Genomic DNA, 17,344 nt, shown 5'->3' with positions numbered 1-17,344 from the left:
GTCCACATATTTCTGCTCTGCTTTTATCCTAGTTTTTGTGTATATCTGTTATCATAGTTGATTATCTCGATCTTTTATCAGCATGTTATCAATATGATCTAATCTGCATGGTATCAATGTGTGATTAATTTAGGCTACTAGTACTGTGCATGAGTGAGTATCTGTGAGTATCTGTGAGCATCTGTGCAGAGTGCAACAGAATCAGCGCTTCTGTGGGCCTCTGTCCAAAAGCGACCAATCTGTTGCACTTAGGCACTGTACAGTGCAAAGTAGTTTACTGATGTAGCTGAAAGCCCTGTATCATTAGCATTATGATCTGCAGGCATGATGACCCTTCTGTTTGAAGGTCTCTCTGGCTTATCTCCACCATTGTTCATATGATGACACTTGGTGCCACTGAAGTTGTGATGGTACCAGTCACAATACCAAAAGTGATCTGTCTTGTACATAGTGACAGACATGAAAGTAATATCTGTCTCCCAGTCAAATACAATTGTGCTTGGTGTAAGAAGATTGGTGTGGTCAACAACAGGTTGTAGGGTATCTAATTTGATGCATATCACAGACTTGACCTTGTCCATGCCTTAGTTTAAGGCAATGCTGATCTGACCCATATCAAGTGTTGGAAACAGTGTCTGAAAAAATGATGTCAGTACCTATAGATATGTCAAATAAACTACCCACTCCATAAGCCATGTGAGGATTGTTTACATTGATGACATTGTTGTTCTCCTTAAGCCAGACAAAATACTTGACCTTAGATATATTAATCTAGTCATGATCCATTGCTTTAATAGAACCAAATAACTTGTCTGCATCTCTGTGTGGTGAAAAGAGGTTGAATAAATAATATGCATATGATTTTGCAGTGAGTAAGGAGAACTTTCTCTATCTTCTTGAGGGCGACACATTTAGATTGAGAGAATACAGTCTCTGTGTATCACAGCACCTCAGTCTCCGCTACCTCTGGGGTGGTAGAGGTTAAAGTGAGTTGCATATCAGGGATAGTGAAGATATCCTCCAAATAAATATGACCAGGTATGATGTTAATCATCAACAAAGATTGTGTGAGCAAGAGGGAATGGAGCTTGCTTGAGATTGCAGATGATATCTTACTTATTGTTTGATTATGAACTGGGTGGGGGAAGTATATAATGAGGATCATGGTGCATGGAAAATACATCATCCTACATCATTCAATTATATATGCATAGATTCACACAATGTTATAAACTAACTTTGCTTTCAAGAAGGAAGTGCATATTATCTCCACTGATTGAGTCAAGCATGGTCACAAATTTGTAAAAAGAAACATTCCAAAAACACATTGGTTCTACTTGTACATGCTAAAGTGCATCTATAATTGTGTTGGTAGATTTGCCTATTCAATCATCGTGAGAAATTCAGTTTCATTTGACATGAGTTGACCTATCTAGACAATGACATTATTCAAATTATTCACCAAACTCTCAGTTGTAAAATGTTCAGCTTCCTTGGGTTTGCCTGAAGCCAAAGTCTGTCATTATTGTTAACAATTAACTAGTTATCTACTTGATATTGTAACAATATCTGCCTAGTTACTAAGTGCTGCCTTGGAAGTTGGACCAAGAAACTGCACTTTTGGTTTGCTAGTAGAGTTAGATTTCAACCAAGCAGTGGCAATTGAGAGTTTAGTTGCTATCTTTGTATCCTCATTGGTCTTCACTTCTGATTTTCTTATGCAAGTAAAGTAGTATGGTGAACTGCTAGTGGAAGATCTGAAAATTGCTGCCATCATACAGTGACCCACAGGTCAAGTGAAATGGTGTGAGGGCGTGCACTGCTGGGGTGCCTGAGAGTCCCATTGCCTTTTGTAATAATGGACACCCAATAAAAAAAAAGGCATGCAAAAACAATTTAATAAACTAAGTCACATGAACAGCCCATCTTGAAATAAGAAGCCCCTGTCTGTATCTATCAAGGACAGTGAAGCGCATAGAATAACTGCTTATTTCAGAACTTGTTTAGAAAAAATTCTGTAAAGTGATTTATACTAGTTTGCACAGTCAATTGTGGCTCTGCTATATCACCAAACTGAGGGATAAGATGGATAGGTGCCTGGATTCAAATGACTCTAATTACATCACTGATCCAATCATCATTTGCTCAATAGGCATGTCATAGAACATACATACTGGTTGATTTATCCAATCCAACCACATCCAAATGTTCAATGTAGGCATAGTATGTATTCCCATATGAAAGTTATGTGACCAGATGAAAAATCAAACTGAGGTGAGTGGTACAATGCCCTACATCTATCATATCAGTAAAATCATGTGTGGATTAGGAGTGGCTCACCTTCAAGACCACACTTTGGCCATTTGGATGTTTTGTCTGTATTGGTTAGGACCAAATCATACCAACCATAGGGTCAATTCTTTGAGGATGGTTCCATCAGTATTGCCTGTGAGGGTTTGAGTCGGTTTGCATCATGGAAGTTTTTTGATTGAATGTGCATCTTACATCAGATTTGGATGTGTTTAAAAAGAAGGAGACAACCAGAGTGAGCTCAGCACCTGCCACCAATGGGGAAGTTGTGTGCCTCAATACAGTCTATATAATCAGATATTACAGGGCAAAGGCCAGGAAGTAAGAAGTGGTTGGCAGCTATATCAATAGCCATCTTTGTAAGGGTAAGTCTGTAGCTAAGATGATAAGCCCCAACAGAGGTTGAGAATGTGCAATAGGAATAAGGTGCCTCTGGATAATCACCATCAATAAGTTGATAGACATGTAAAAATAGTCCTTAATGGAACATTGAATTATCCTGCTATCAATGCTTTCATCATCGCTTTTATTATCAATAGCACATTCTTTCTGTTCATGCATGTAAAGCATAAGATCAAAGTGATCTACTTTATCATGACAGTCAAGGTGGCAACACACTTGTTAGAAGAACTGAGAGTTCAAAGTCAATGCACTTGATATTATTGTGTAAATAAGTAAAGTACTATACCTGAGAGTTCAAAGTCAATGCACAAAGCATGTAAGACTTGTGAACTCTGCACTATGGGCGAGTCTATGTAAACAAATATAAACAATTCCTAGTATGGTATGTGTCCTCGAAGTATCTTAGAGGTCTGTCCTCAAAGTGTCCTCGAAGTCCTCGAAGTTATCTACTAATATAGTAATGTCCTTGAAGTGTCTTTCAAGTCTTCGAAGTCTTAGAAGTCTTCGACCTATCTAGTGTGAAGTCACCACACAACTAACAACACTTGCATATCATAGTTGTGATTATTTCCAGCTCTTGTGGGCACCTTCATAATAATAATATATATGTGTTCAGTTGGATCTGCAGACCCGCATAAGTATGCCAAGTAACCAGATATTTGGCACCACCCCTTGCAGCAATTCTAATTTGAGAATTACCCATGATTTAAACCCACTATCCTTCCCTCTCTGGGTACCTGCATTAATGACACCCTGTTTATATTTGTAGAAGAGTTAAAGACAGTTATCCAACTCTATTAGAGTTTCATCAGAAAATTGTGGAGCTTGGGCAAGATATCTGAATTCAAGAAGGGTCCAGATGGCCATTATGAATTAGGTAGGAGCAGTACCAGCAATAACATCAACAATATAATATTGGATATTGTAATGATCTTGGCCCAAAGTTTGCTTTAAATTAAAGATCCCTTCTTTGAAAGTACAATATCTGGTACACATCTGAAGTAAGGAAAAACAAAAGTTGATCTCTTTGACACCGACTACATCAATACACTAGGCACAGTCATGGTCAAAGAACATTTTGTAAAAATGATGGAGTGACTCCAGTGTCAAGAAAGAAGAAGGATCTGCAGTGATACAATCCATCCAAAATAGTTGTTGGATGTCATTCAAGTGGTATTGCTTGCACTCCTTAAAAAATGCCATGAGTCGGATGGAGAGACAGAGGCGACAACTTTTCAAATATTAGCAAGTGTAGATCAGCTTTTATGAAAAGGATGACGGTCTGGATTCCCAAAGTTGGTACATGTAGCCATAGTGAAAGGTAATGCATTCATGGTTATGCATGCAATGACAAGCTCCTCTGGAGTATTGACTATATAAGCAACAAGGGGCATGAAACAATATCTACTGAACCTCACTGAATCACTCATCATGATGCCTAGGTGTGCAGTTTGCTTTAATGATTTAATCACAATGTCGATGTATTGATGAAGTAACTGGTCTGCCAGAACACTATGCATGCATTTAACCTTATGAATAAACTTTGCAACAGGAAGTAGAGTGAGAGGGATATATGCCTGGAGGAATCCTTTAGCACATACATTAGGGTCGATATTGGCAAGAATGATAAGAAGAAGATAGGCATAGTGGTTGCCAGCAAGGTTGCTGACCTTGGTTTTATCTAAGGAGAGGACCACACCAAGTAGGGTCACATCATTAGGCAAATCTTCCTGTACTGTTGGTTAGCTATGCTAAAGAAGTCGAGAGTTGAACATACCTGAAGTTTCCAAGCATGGTCACCAGTTATGAAATTATAGTAAATATAAATAGTATGTTTTACTTCAGCATAGACTTTGTGTAGGATGAAATTAAAACTATTGGCCAACATAGGGTGGCTAAGAAGTTTCTGAAGGCACTCAATTGGATTCCAGTGTGAAGAGTAAATCTCTGCTGGGCTCAGCAGAAATGGTACTACCTAGACAACAATATTTAGGTAGATCTCCAGCACAACCTCACAACCTATGCTGCTATACTTGCAGAGCAAGTGTGTTTGATCCTAAAGGGATTGCTAATTGATATCAGTAGTATAAATGTGTCAGTAATGCAAATAATGAATGTCTGAAGCTAAGAAACAATGTCCGAAGGTAATCTGATGATGTCCAAGGATACTTATCCGATGTCTGAAGCCAAAGTGCGATGTCTAAGATTTCAGACTTTCAGACTTCACGAATATAGGTCGGAAACTATGTAATGAGTATTGGGTTGTGAGCGGTATTGCAAGAGTAACAAATGGTGTATTTGTGACAGTGAAAGAACAGTAATACTTCACAAATCAATCAAGAACTACGAAAATATTCTGAAAGTGACCCAGCTACAGGTGGATGGATAAGTAAGAGTCACTATAGAGTATTTATCTATCTATGTAGGAAACCGGAATACCATAGGCAAAGGTAGTAGCAATAATTTTCAAGTCCGATATTCTATGTAATAAGACATGAGGTACTGCGGACTATGGGAAAACATGTAATAACACTGTCTACACTGTTAACAATGAAGATAAGACTAAGTGTGTACCTAGTAGGGGCTAGCAGGATGTGACTGGACATAGGTGTGACAATATCCGATGATGTGTGATGATGTCCAATGTCCAATGTGATGTCTGATGTGGTGTCCGATGGAAAGTGCAAAATTCTGAAGCTAAGTGTGTTGGATCCAATGCAAAAAGGCTTGGACATGTGTGGAAATGTGTCAGACATGTTTAGGAATGATTCAGAGATGTTGCGGATGATTTGAAATGAGTAGTGTTTGACATATATGTTGAAAATGCTGGTTTTGAGCTCAGTGCAAGGGCCATCATTATACTGGTAAAATATCCAAAGAGTTTTTGTCGTTGGGAACTCCGTAGGGACTATTTGATATTTTCATTGAGGTGGAGATGGCAGCATTTTAGCACATCCTCTGAGCTCTCTCGAAGAGTAAAATGAAAGCAGTAGTTTTCTGCTCTAATTTTACCTGAGTTCAAACATTCTTAAATGCAACACAAATAGACTCACAAATTCAAGCTTGAGGAACTCATCAATCTCTGTCATACTGAGGTCTGACTAAATAAGGAATGCCACCATCTCCCAGTCTGGTTTGCCAGTAAATGGAAAATATGGATTGCTCATGTTTTCCTTAGCATAAGTGTCAGACTCAAATTGCTTCATGAATGTGGTTCCTCTAGCCCAGGTTCTTGCCACACCAACGTAAAACACCACTTCTTCCCCATCATCAGCCTTTATACCAGTATACCCATCTTCTGGCCAAGGATGATCTTTCATCATCTATGCATCATTCATTTCATCTTCTGGCAGTGAGGCTTGAGATTCTTAGGGTTGTACTGATGGTCCTGAGAAGCAAATTAAGTTATCATTCCAACTGAAACATCATAAGATAGGTTGATGTAGATGTTGTAGAACAATTTTGTCATTCAGAAAGCACTTTCTACATGAAGGGCACCGCATGCTACTCAATATGTGGTATTGATTGGAGTATTGAGTATATTCGGTAATTTGCAGAGTAACTTCAATAATAGCTACAATGTCCTCATTAGATCAATCACATTCTCCATCTCCTGCTATCCATCTGAATTCTCATTTCCTCATAAGCAATTTCTCATCTTTATATGATTTAGACTGATTTCTCTCTGTGTTGTCTATTTTATCTTATTTTATTTAGTTCTGTTTCCCTCTATTTGTTTCCCTCTGACTGTTTATTTCTGTTTGATTTTCAGATTTGTTTGTCAGTATCTCATGTGACTGGTGTCACAACCCAATAATGAATTAACGCTGGGCAGAGACTAGGACTCGGACTAAGGTTATCACAACAATGAAAAGAGGAGCAGGTACGTCTTGGATTGCTACAGTTGTAGATACAAGAGGTTTGAACTAAAGAACTATCGACCAAGACATGCTACCTATATACAACTATTGAAACGAAGATTGAAACTGAGATATAACTACTAGCCAATCATAAAAAGGAAAAGGGAATCGTACCATAGAACATCATAGAATATGAAAGAAGTATCACGTGACCATATCTTATCTTATCGTATCTAATCTAATCTATTCACAATCAAAGAACTCGTCTTCTTCATCAGTCACATCAAAGACATGTGTCGTGGGCGCTAAAGGTATTTTGGGAATGATAGACGTTTTCAAGATAGGGTTAGGGTTTGATTTAGGCACTGTATATTGACGCTTAGGAAGATTTAGGAAAGAATAATGGTTTGTTAAAGGTACTTGTAACAACTGGGAAATAATCTGATTTATAACAACATTCACATGACTCATCATGTTTTGTTATGATTTGTCATGCTTTATAAGATCTTTGTAGGACTCTGAACCTTATTTATAATCTATCTAGTAAGAAAAATGATTCAGCATAGCCAAATGGTATGTTTTATAGTAAGCTATTGAGCTATTACAAAAACTAATAAGCTGCAAATATAAGAAAGCTACTGAATCCTAGAAAGAAGAGCTACCAGAAATATAACTGAAAGTCTAGCTAATGGTGGAGGATGCCAAGAGAGAACATATAGAATTACATCTTTGGTCTTGGCAGCGTTGGACAACCTTCATATACATTGATAGGAGTAGCATTGATTAGGGGAGACACAAATCTGTCAAATAGCAACCTTATCTCCCTAAACATAAGAGGATAAAATAGGTAGTTCAGCCAGTATTTGAATTTTGCAACCTTGATGTGTAGGTAGAGGAGAGTTAATTCTTGCTGACCTGCATGGAGGCAGTGTAAGAATTCTATTATTAATAAGAAAGTTGGCATGATACCAAAAATGTGATTGCTGGGCAAGTCTGCAGCTGGCCAATCAGGAACTCATATGGAAAACACCACCATGACCATATAGGACTAAAAAGCTATAGATGATCCCAGATATGTAATGTTATGTGACCATTGGTATAATGGAAGCAATACCTGTAAGTCCCTTATCCAAAAAAATAATGTATTCATAGTATGCTTCCACTTGAGCCTTTGTCATGCATGGTAAACATATCATGTGGACAGCAGAAACAAAGGCCATTGTATGATCAAGGATAGCATGATAACTGGCTGTGAATTCTGGGTTGTGGTGTGTGGATCCCTCACCCCATAAACTAACTAACGCTATACCATAGTTGATGTGCATCATTTATCAGCCTTCATGGTCCCAGCTTTCATTTCTCCAAAGTTATAGGAGACTAAGCAAGTTAATGCAGTGGGCTTTGTAAATCTTTTTGCCAAGATGTACAATATTTGACCTAATGCTCAAGCCTTCCAATATGAAACAAAGATGTATGACCTTCTTCATCATCAGTCTCCTCTCTAACTGGAGGACATGGTACTCAATGAGCTCAGTGTCATTTCCCTTGAGGTCAGGAACTGCTTCTCAAGGAGGCTCTTAATTGACTTGACAGCTCTAACATCATTCTTGTTAAATGTTTCAAGTTTGTTGAGATCAACATTGAAGGACCAATGATCAAGAGCAGAGATGGTATCAGACTTGCAATGTGCGGAATCAGCTGTGAGACCTAAGAATTCATAAAAATAAGTGCATGTGAGGCCCTCCAGCAGACAATACATGGTGTTGACAACAATTGATCAGAGGAATTCCAGTAAGGTAACCTCCAGAGTGTAGACCACTGTACCCCATGTGATATGAATAACTTGTTACGCTCAGCTGAAGTTCCAGCATTCTTCCAGAGCTCAGTGTACTGATGTACTTTACTCTTGTTTCAAAGTCCCCAGTCCTTAGATTCAATATCTGTTCTATCAGAAGTTAACTTATACCAGCAATAGTGGGCAGTACAATAAAAATGGCTTGTTGGACCCGCTAGCTAGGCAGCTTTTCTCACCGCCAGAAGATCATACACTAGACATGCCATGTTACTGTGAGTAACTCAACCACGAGCATGGAGAGCTGTGTGACAAACATGTATCCTGTACTTCCAACTTTCTATCATGTCATTAACTATGGCGCTGAGAAAGTGACTCGACTTATCTCCCAAAGGTTCTGAAGGTCCAGGAATAATGCCAGTCAAGTACATGTTCTCAGGTTTATATCAGATATAGAGAAAAAGATTCAAACATGCACATGAGATGATACCAGTGGACATTGATGTTAGAAGAACTAAGAGTTCAGAGTCAATGCATGAAGTATGTAAGACTATGAACTCTGCACTATGAACAAGTCTATGAAGACAAATATAAACAATTCCTAATATGGTATATGTCTTCAAAGTGTCTTTAAAGTTCTTGAAGTCCTTGAAGTTAAGTACTAATATGGTATTAAGATAGGAATGAAGTAGGCCGCTTTTAAAGCTACTGAGAGACCAATATAATCAGGACTAGAGTCCAGAGTAAGTTTTCAAAGAGGCAGGAAGCACTAGACTCTGGGATATGAGTGATGTATGATAAACAAATGTAAACAAATAAGCCACAACACACAGGTAAGTAATAACTTGACCTAGAGACATCCTAGGAAGGTCAGGAAGTCAAATGAATAGGTGGTGAAATGTGAGGAATAATACTATAAGTATAGCAGTGCATATGGAGACATAAAAGACACAGAAATATGTACTGTAGAGGTAAATAGTCATATAACTAACATATAGTGATATCCTTGATGTGTCCTCAAAGTTTTAGAAGTCTTTGAACTATCTAATGGTGAAGTCACCACACAACTAACACTAGCTTGAGAATACAAGTAGTAATCTATGTTTCTTTATATATGTACTACAACTCCCTTAGTAAAGGACAGGCTTGTTAGCAATATGTAAAGCAAATTGAATTAAAAGAGGAAAACATAATTGTGAAGCAAGAAATGCTACAAGATTAGTTTATTATCCAATGAGAAATTGATCTATTGGCATTACTGGTAGATGGTCTACTGGAGTTAGACGATGGCTCAGAGCCTGGGAGTACTGTTTTTTAAGATAGTGACTGAGAATGCAATAGTGAGCAGTGACATACCTAGTACATAAGGGTAGTCTGACAGCTCAGTTGCATTGAGAAATTTCTATAGCAGATCATCATAATAAGATCCTGTTTGATTGGTTAGTGACCTAGTACATAATGTTAGCTGAAGGACTAACCAGGTACATAGTTCTATGTCCATTTTGCTAAAAAAGAAACCTGTTCTGAGACTAGAGTTATAAGAGAGTTGTCCTAGACATACTCAAAGAGTTCAACATTGGAAAATTGCTTGAGTCAGAGAACAAGAACAAGGTGCTGGGTTATAGACAGGATGAAGAATAGAGTAAATTCAAAATAGACATTCTACATATATATATGGAGGGAAGATTAACTGGGAGACCAGAGCTCAGGTGTGCTATTATGGGATATTCATATCAGTGGAGCCTCAAAACAATTTGATGAGAAGTACCAACTTGATATGGCCACAGGCTATATAGCTAGCATTTAGCCAAGACTAGACAGACAATCACCTTGCATGACTGTCCTTTTTGCTTTCCATGGATATACCAAAGCCCAGAAAAGTCCCATAGTGTAGGCAGCATGCAGCAATCATTGCAACCGGCCTCCAGCCCATTGTGCTAAGTCAGCACAATCAGATTGCTGAAGTCCCCCAGACTGATAGACATGGATCTCCTAATTTTCTGAGATATGATTGGATATTAGATGTTGAAATAAACTTATAGAACTGATAGCTCTAGCACTAACAACAGCTTCACCAGCCTGAACCTATCAGGTACATTGCTACTACATATCAAGTGTACATCATTATTAACAAAAATGCACCTTTCAGGATTGCACACTGCATATGAACACTGAGACTTTAACAGAAACTGTGGGGTCACCTAACATATGACCTCGTGTGACCTCTGATTCATGCCTTGACATAGTTCATAGTCCTTGAAGTTAGTGTAAATGCTGCATGTATTTTTTGTGCATGGCCATACATGTTACGACTTGGATGGTATCTGTTGGCGACGCTCAAACAGAGCGTGTGTCGTCAATGGTCGAGGACATCCTTGGGCTAGCCCAAGGTTAGGGGTCTTACTTGGTGAGTTTCGGCAAGTAAGATTTGACCCCTATGTCCAAATCGGGTAGCTTACGTCAAGCGGGTGCTAGACGATGAGCTGTATCTGCCAAGGCTTACGACACCCGAAGGTTAATCGTAAGATCGTCGTTAATTAGAAGGACAGAAGTCCGACTAGTTAACAGGGGCTTTGCTCGTCAATGAAGTCGATGAGTAAAGATCGAGACTAAGGACTTATCCGCGAAGAGCAGATAAGAAGATAGAATATAGACTGCTGGCTAGGCAGAAAGGATCACTCTGGTGAGAGTAGGAGGTCAAGAACCAAGTAGATTCAAGTTAGGTAATATGTTACATGGTAGCGAGTTTATATAGAGGACGGGGCGTGTATTAGTGGATGATAACTCGTACTACCAAGAGAAGTAAACGGTAAAGGGGATAACCATAAAAGGAAGGCACGTTCGAGGTGAGACACGGGTGAATCCTGAACGTGCGGATAAGAAAGTGAGTCAAAGATCAGAATAAGAAGTGAAACACGCAGGGGCACGATTGTGCAACTGTGGAGCTAAATATAAGTAACATGTGCGACTGCGCACCGAGTCAGAGATCAAGAAAGGAAAAAGGGCAAAGGGGATGCGTTGTGCATCATATCATAGGTTACTGTCCGGACGGTAAGGGGACTGTCCACAGGATCAGTCAGGTGGTGGAACGGAGCATGGGTGTTACAAGAACATCTAGACGCTTGGGCCCCTACCATTTTTCTCCTAATCCTCCTCGTATCAGCCCTCGCGTCATACCCTTACCCCGACCTTACCCTTGTCATCCTCGTCATCCTCGCATTCCCTTTCGCTCTCTACCTGTCGCTTCAGCAGAGCCAGTACATCTGGCCGGATCCTTTCGCTGACAAAGCATACCCATGCTCCGTTCCACCACCTGACTGATCCTGTGGACAGTCCCCTTGCCTTTACCGTCCGGACAGTAACCTATGATATGATGCACAACGCATCCCCTTTGCCCTTTTTCCTTTCTTGATCTCTGACTCGGTGCGCAGTCGCACATGTTACTTATATTTAGCTCCGCAGTTGCACAATCGTGCCCCTGCGTGTTTCACTTCTTATTCTGATCTTTGACTCACTTTCTTATCCGCACGTTCAGGATTCGCCCATGTCTCACCTCAAACGTGCCTTCCTTTTATGGTTATCCCCTTTACCGTTTACTTCTCTTGGTAGTACGAGTTATCATCCACTAATACACGCCCCGTCCTCTATATAAACTCGCTACCATGTAACATATTCCCTAACTTGAATCTACTTGGTTCTTGACCTCCTACTCTCACCAGAGTGATCCTTCTGCCTAGCCAGCAGTCTATATTCTATCTTCTTATCTGCTCTTCGCGGATAAGCCTATAGTCTCGACCTTTACTCATCGACTTCGTCAACGAGCAAAGCCCCTGTTAACTAGTCGGACTTCTGTCCTTCTAATTAACGACGATCTTACGATTAACCTTCGGGTGTTGTAAGCCTAGGCCGATTTAGCTTATCGTCTCGCACCTGCGTGACATAAGCTACCCGATTTGGACATAGGCGTTAAATCTTACTTGCCGAAGCCTCGCCAAGTAAGACCCCTAACCTTGGGCTAGCCCAAGGACGTCCTCGACCGTTGATGACACACGCTCTGTTTGAGCGTCGCCAACAGATACCATCCAAGTCGTAACAATTAACAATGGGTATGCTTCGTCAGCGAAAGGATCCGGCCAGATGTACTGGCTCTGCTGAAGCGACAGATAGAGAGCAAAGGGGAATGCGAGGATGACAAGGATGACCAGGGTAAGGTCGGGGTAAGGGTATGATGCAAGGACTGATACAAGGAGGATTAGGAGAAAAATGGTAGGGGCCCAAGCATCTAGATGTTCTTGTAACAATACAAGCCCCTTTCTTTGATAAATAATTTTACTGACCCATCAATATTAATTGAGTCATACCTAGCCCAGGACTGCTGTGTGAGATACCACAAGACAGTTATCTTGTGAATCTTCACTTACAAATGCATGATCCATGCTACAATTAGACATGATGTATTTTGAAAGGGGTGGCGACAGAGCAGAATTTGCTGTTTTAAAGAAATTTGTGATCCCTGAGGAAATTTTGAAAGTGAGTAATAAGTCTGCAGCCCATTCTCTTATATCAGAAACCACAGAAAATAACTGATGTCAGCCAGTGTGCTTACCAGTTGTATTTGATTTCTGTGCTCTCCAATATTCCCTTTGAGATGTACTTCAAAGTATTTTGGGGCTGACTGAGTTCATGCATAACACTATGTTGGAAATTCTCAATTTAAATTTCAATGCCTTATAACATATTTCAAGGCCCAAATGCAAAATGTGTCTTTAAATAGGTTGCTATAATAAAGTTGTAATTGTTATTGTCATTTAAATGTCAGTTTCAAGCACAGTTGCAATGATGATGAGTCATGACAATCATAACCCTCATGTGTCAATGGTGGTTCAAATCATTATTACAACATTTATTGTGATGTCATTAGAATGTACTAGTAAGTCTTGCAATGGCAATTGCAGGCTAACACATTGTAGTGAACATATATTCTTAGTGATACAAATTGCAATTTATTCCATTGGAGCAATAATAGCACAAATAGATTTCAATATTTAATTATAATAATGTTTGGAATCTCACCAGCCTTCCCAAATAATATAAATTGCACATTGTCAATAGTCTGAGTATTAAGTGATAGCATGTCACAAATACAACAGAAAGAATAATGTCCCAACACTATAATTGAATAGTAAAACAGGATGAGGAATTCAAAACTGAGTTAAACTGAACCCTGGACCAGCACCTGTATCTGGTGGTTACTGCAGTGTTAGTTCAGGTAATAAACCAATGACAGTACAAGAAAATCACCTCGCAAGTCATCAAAATATTAGGAACTTCCATTGCAATCTCATGGAGGCATGTCAATGATTGATGGGGCTTGAAATAAGTTTGAGAAATAATTGAGACAGGATTGAGAGGAGGAGTGTGAACTTGGATGTCACAATGAATCTGTTGAATGAAAGAAAGAGTGACATACTGATGTTGCTGTGAGTGGCTTTTTGATTTAGACTGAGCTTCATACTCAACTCTGCAGAATAGCGAGCAGACAGACAGCCAATATTTTCTCTGCCATTATGCCACCTAGTGGTGTGCTGGTGACAGCCCCAAATTCAGCGTGGTGCACTTCCTCACTCCTCTAATGGAGCGTACCTTGGGTGCTTCATTATTTTTGCGCGCTACCCCACCCAATACACGACTTTGTCTAGCAATTTACTCAATGAGAATGACCTCCTTCCCTGAACTATCCTGTCCTCCTCAAGTTCTTCTGATGTTGTCCTGTCCTCTCTGACTTCCTCTGATGCCATCCTGCCCCGCCTTCACTGCCTGATGAAAGACCCTTTTGATTTCGGCAGTGATATTGTATTGTTCTGTCGCTGCATGATAAAGATTTGTGAACTCTGCACTATGCGCGAGTCTATGTAAACAAATATAAACAATTCCTAGTATGGTATATGTCCTCAAAGTGTCCTCAGTCCTCGAAGTTATCTACTAATATAGTAATGTCCTTGAAGTGTCCTTCAAGTCTTCGAACTATCTAGTGTGAAGTCACCACACAACTAACAGTATCAAGATGTCGCTCTTTTCACTCACTTCCTCTTGGATGTCTAGTACTTCTTTGAATTCCGCATTTTGGGGAACATTGTTAGCCAAAAAGGTGAACATGTGCATCGGTCTCATATGCTGAGTGAGGTCTATTGACCATGTCGCCACCGTGTCCTATGTCAATTAATTGTTGCTGAATTAAGCATTGATTTACAGAGTAGCTGGTTATCAGAAAGGAGATGATGACGGCCAAGGCACTGAAGTGAACCAGAAGCATCAATATACACTTCAGCATATGTAATGATGACTGTGAATCTTGAGAGGTAAGAGTCGCCTTTCCTATGCTATAGTCATGGACCCATAAGTTGATTGCAGCCTTACTGCAACCTAGCGCTGGTGATGCACTTGTAACTGTGCAGCGCCTGTCAAGATCACGGGTCTTGGAAGATCATCAATCACTCATCCTCCACAAAAGTTCAATACTTACAGCGATGGTCTGCACCAGACCTCCATTAGAGTGGGGAAGAGTGTTGAGTAGCTTGCCCGATTTCCTCTCAAACACATACACTAATCCATTGTTGCTCCCTCCCATGACCAACCTTCCTTCTGTTAGTTGTGTGGTGACTTCACACCAGATAGGTCGAAGACTTCTAAGACTTCGAAGACTTGAAGGACACTTCAAGGACATTACTATATTAGTAGATAACTTCGAGGACTTCGAGGACACTTCAAGGACATTACTATATTAGTAGATAACTTCGAGGACTTCGAGGACTTCGAGGACACTTTGAGGACAGACCTCCAAGACACTTTGAGGACACACACCATACTAGGAATTGTTTATATTTGTTTACATAGACTCGCCCATAGTGCAGAGTTCACAAGTCTTACATGCTTCGTGCATTGACTTTGAACTCTCAGTTCTTCTAACACCAAGTAGTAGCAGGAGGGGTGCATGTTTCCAATGTCAGGATAGGTATTTGAGCAGTGCCAGGAAGCAGGTGAAGTGAACATGTTAATGCCAAGTTTGACAGAAGGTTTTGGCTGACATTAGAAAACTGCGACTCCCTAGCCACTGGGTTGGCTTCAGTGCCAAGAGTTGATGAGGAGGTTGGGAGGACATAGTCAGCTGTGCACATCTTCCTGATGTGTTCCACTTTGTTGTGTAAGTCCATGATAAGGGAAAAGAAGCTTGACAACTTATGAAAAAGACTCAAAATGAAGGCAATATATGGCTTGAGGTGCTTATCATCAAAATCAGAAGTGGCCTGCTTCCAGTTTTGCCCGTACTCATTGGTTCCTGTATGGTAACTTTGAAATACCAGTAGGTAGCATGTATGATGTGAAACTGTGTTCACCTCATGACATTGATATCACCATTATACCAAGGGTTAGGTCTAGCACCCAGAATAGTCCAGTAGAAGCCAGTCATCTCATGGATGGCTTGCAAGAAGTGTGCGATGGGACCGGTGCATTCTTCCAGAGTCCTATTTGGGATGTGGTGATTACATTTTCAACCAAGTCTGCGAGGGCTGTGATGGATGCTAGGGATATGCAGACTACCAATGTCAGGATTGTTTTGGGACGGCTTTGTATTGCAAAGAATGTACGTTGGCAAGACATCAGGATAGTCCATTACATAGACTTCAGGTCAGCTTCTTTGTTCAAATTTGTGAATTTGTTACTTAAATAAACTCACTCTAGCACTGGGTTGATGGGCACTTCAAGAACACTAGCCTGAAATCCCTTGGTTTCAGAATTCAGCTTAGCCATTGCATGGGAGAACACTGTTACAACCCAGCGTCAACAGCTTTTCACAACAACTTTGTTGTTCTCAATATTAATGGTGTACATTCAGTTGCAGTGGACTTCTGTGGATGCAAGACACCCAATCACTAACAACTCAGCTCCTCCATGTCCGGTGGTTTCTAGCAATGTCTCTTAATCCTAAAACAGCTGCAACATTTCAGCTCCTTCACCACTTCCATATTCTCATATTTGAATCAAAGGCATTGGCCTTTGAATGCTGGCAAACACTGTCATGGCTATCTGATAACTCTGGTGTCAATCATCCCAAGGTGAATGAACATTTATTTCAGTGGAGGCTGCAAATCTCACACATGTTCAGGATCACTACAAAGCACTGCTTCGAATGATTAAAGAATGGTGGAACTTGACATTGCTCAAACGATTTGGTCGTGGGCATGATCTTGAAGGTATTGGTGCCACTCAACCTGGTTCTTGTGCCATCCTCTGCCCTGCTTGTCCCCATATTTGTATGTATTATCCATTGATGTAGGGTTCAAATAACTTGGGAATTGTATTGACTACCGAGTGTTGGAACTCAGGACTTGCTAGTCAATATAGGAAAATGATAATGAAAAAATGAAAGTTATTGTTATGCTTAACTTTCTTAACAAAGGTTGTAGTCCAAGTCTATGTGAGTGTATTGGTAGTCTTTTCTTGTCTATCGGTCATTGTTTGACCGAGATATAAGCTAAAGAAATCCAAAACATCGGCAATAATGAAAAATGAAAGTTGTAGTCGAATTCTATGCAAGTGTATTGGTGGTCCTACCAAGTATTGGTACTCAGTATAGTGATGGTCATGGTGCTGGACTCAGAACCACTGATTTTCATACTCATGTCAACAAACAAAACAAATCTGCACACATCCGGTGCACTTTGCACAGGTCTGAGCCACTCCGCATTGGACCTTCGGACATTGTATCAGCTGATCACACTTTGCGCGCACTTGTCCATCCTTTGTCCTGTTTCTCCGAACTAGCTTGCATTATTGATACATCTATACTACTTACACCATATAGCAACCCCTTTAGGATCAAATGCACTTGCCTTGCAAGCATAGCAGCATAGGTCGTGCTGAAGATCTGCCTAAATATTGTTGTCTAGGTAGTACCATTTCTGCTGAGCCCAGCAGAGAT

At 40.1% G+C, this 17,344-nt stretch overlaps 3 protein-coding genes across 3 annotated transcripts; 1 reads left to right on the top strand and 2 right to left on the bottom strand.

Moving 5' to 3' along the window:
* Positions 1 to 3,968: 3,968 nt before the first annotated feature.
* EDB93DRAFT_1248888 (uncharacterized protein) lies at positions 3,969 to 4,600 on the bottom strand (the record flags this gene model as incomplete). Its single annotated transcript, XM_041452780.1, has 2 exons — positions 3,969 to 4,442; positions 4,490 to 4,600. The coding sequence occupies 2 exons, from the start codon at positions 4,598 to 4,600 to the stop codon at positions 3,969 to 3,971; spliced, it is 585 nt and encodes a 194-aa protein (XP_041309122.1).
* A 7,768-nt stretch (positions 4,601 to 12,368) lies between these two features.
* On the bottom strand, positions 12,369 to 12,723 carry EDB93DRAFT_1248887 (uncharacterized protein; the record flags this gene model as incomplete). The annotated part of the gene is made up of 2 exons (XM_041452779.1): positions 12,369 to 12,646; positions 12,702 to 12,723. The coding sequence occupies 2 exons, from the start codon at positions 12,721 to 12,723 to the stop codon at positions 12,369 to 12,371; spliced, it is 300 nt and encodes a 99-aa protein (XP_041309121.1).
* Positions 12,724 to 16,277: 3,554 nt separating this feature from the next.
* On the top strand, positions 16,278 to 16,699 carry EDB93DRAFT_1082781 (uncharacterized protein; the record flags this gene model as incomplete). The annotated part of the gene is made up of 2 exons (XM_041445713.1): positions 16,278 to 16,478; positions 16,529 to 16,699. 2 exons carry the CDS (start codon positions 16,278 to 16,280, stop codon positions 16,697 to 16,699), a joined length of 372 nt encoding a protein of 123 aa, XP_041309120.1.
* Between the last annotated feature and the right edge of the window lie 645 nt (positions 16,700 to 17,344).

Source organism: Suillus bovinus (genome assembly GCF_016758785.1).
Source record: "Suillus bovinus strain UH-Sbo-P2 chromosome Unknown EDB93scaffold_17, whole genome shotgun sequence".
Taxonomy (NCBI): Eukaryota; Fungi; Basidiomycota; class Agaricomycetes; order Boletales; family Suillaceae; genus Suillus; species Suillus bovinus.
This window is presented reverse-complemented; position numbering and strand designations above follow the sequence as displayed.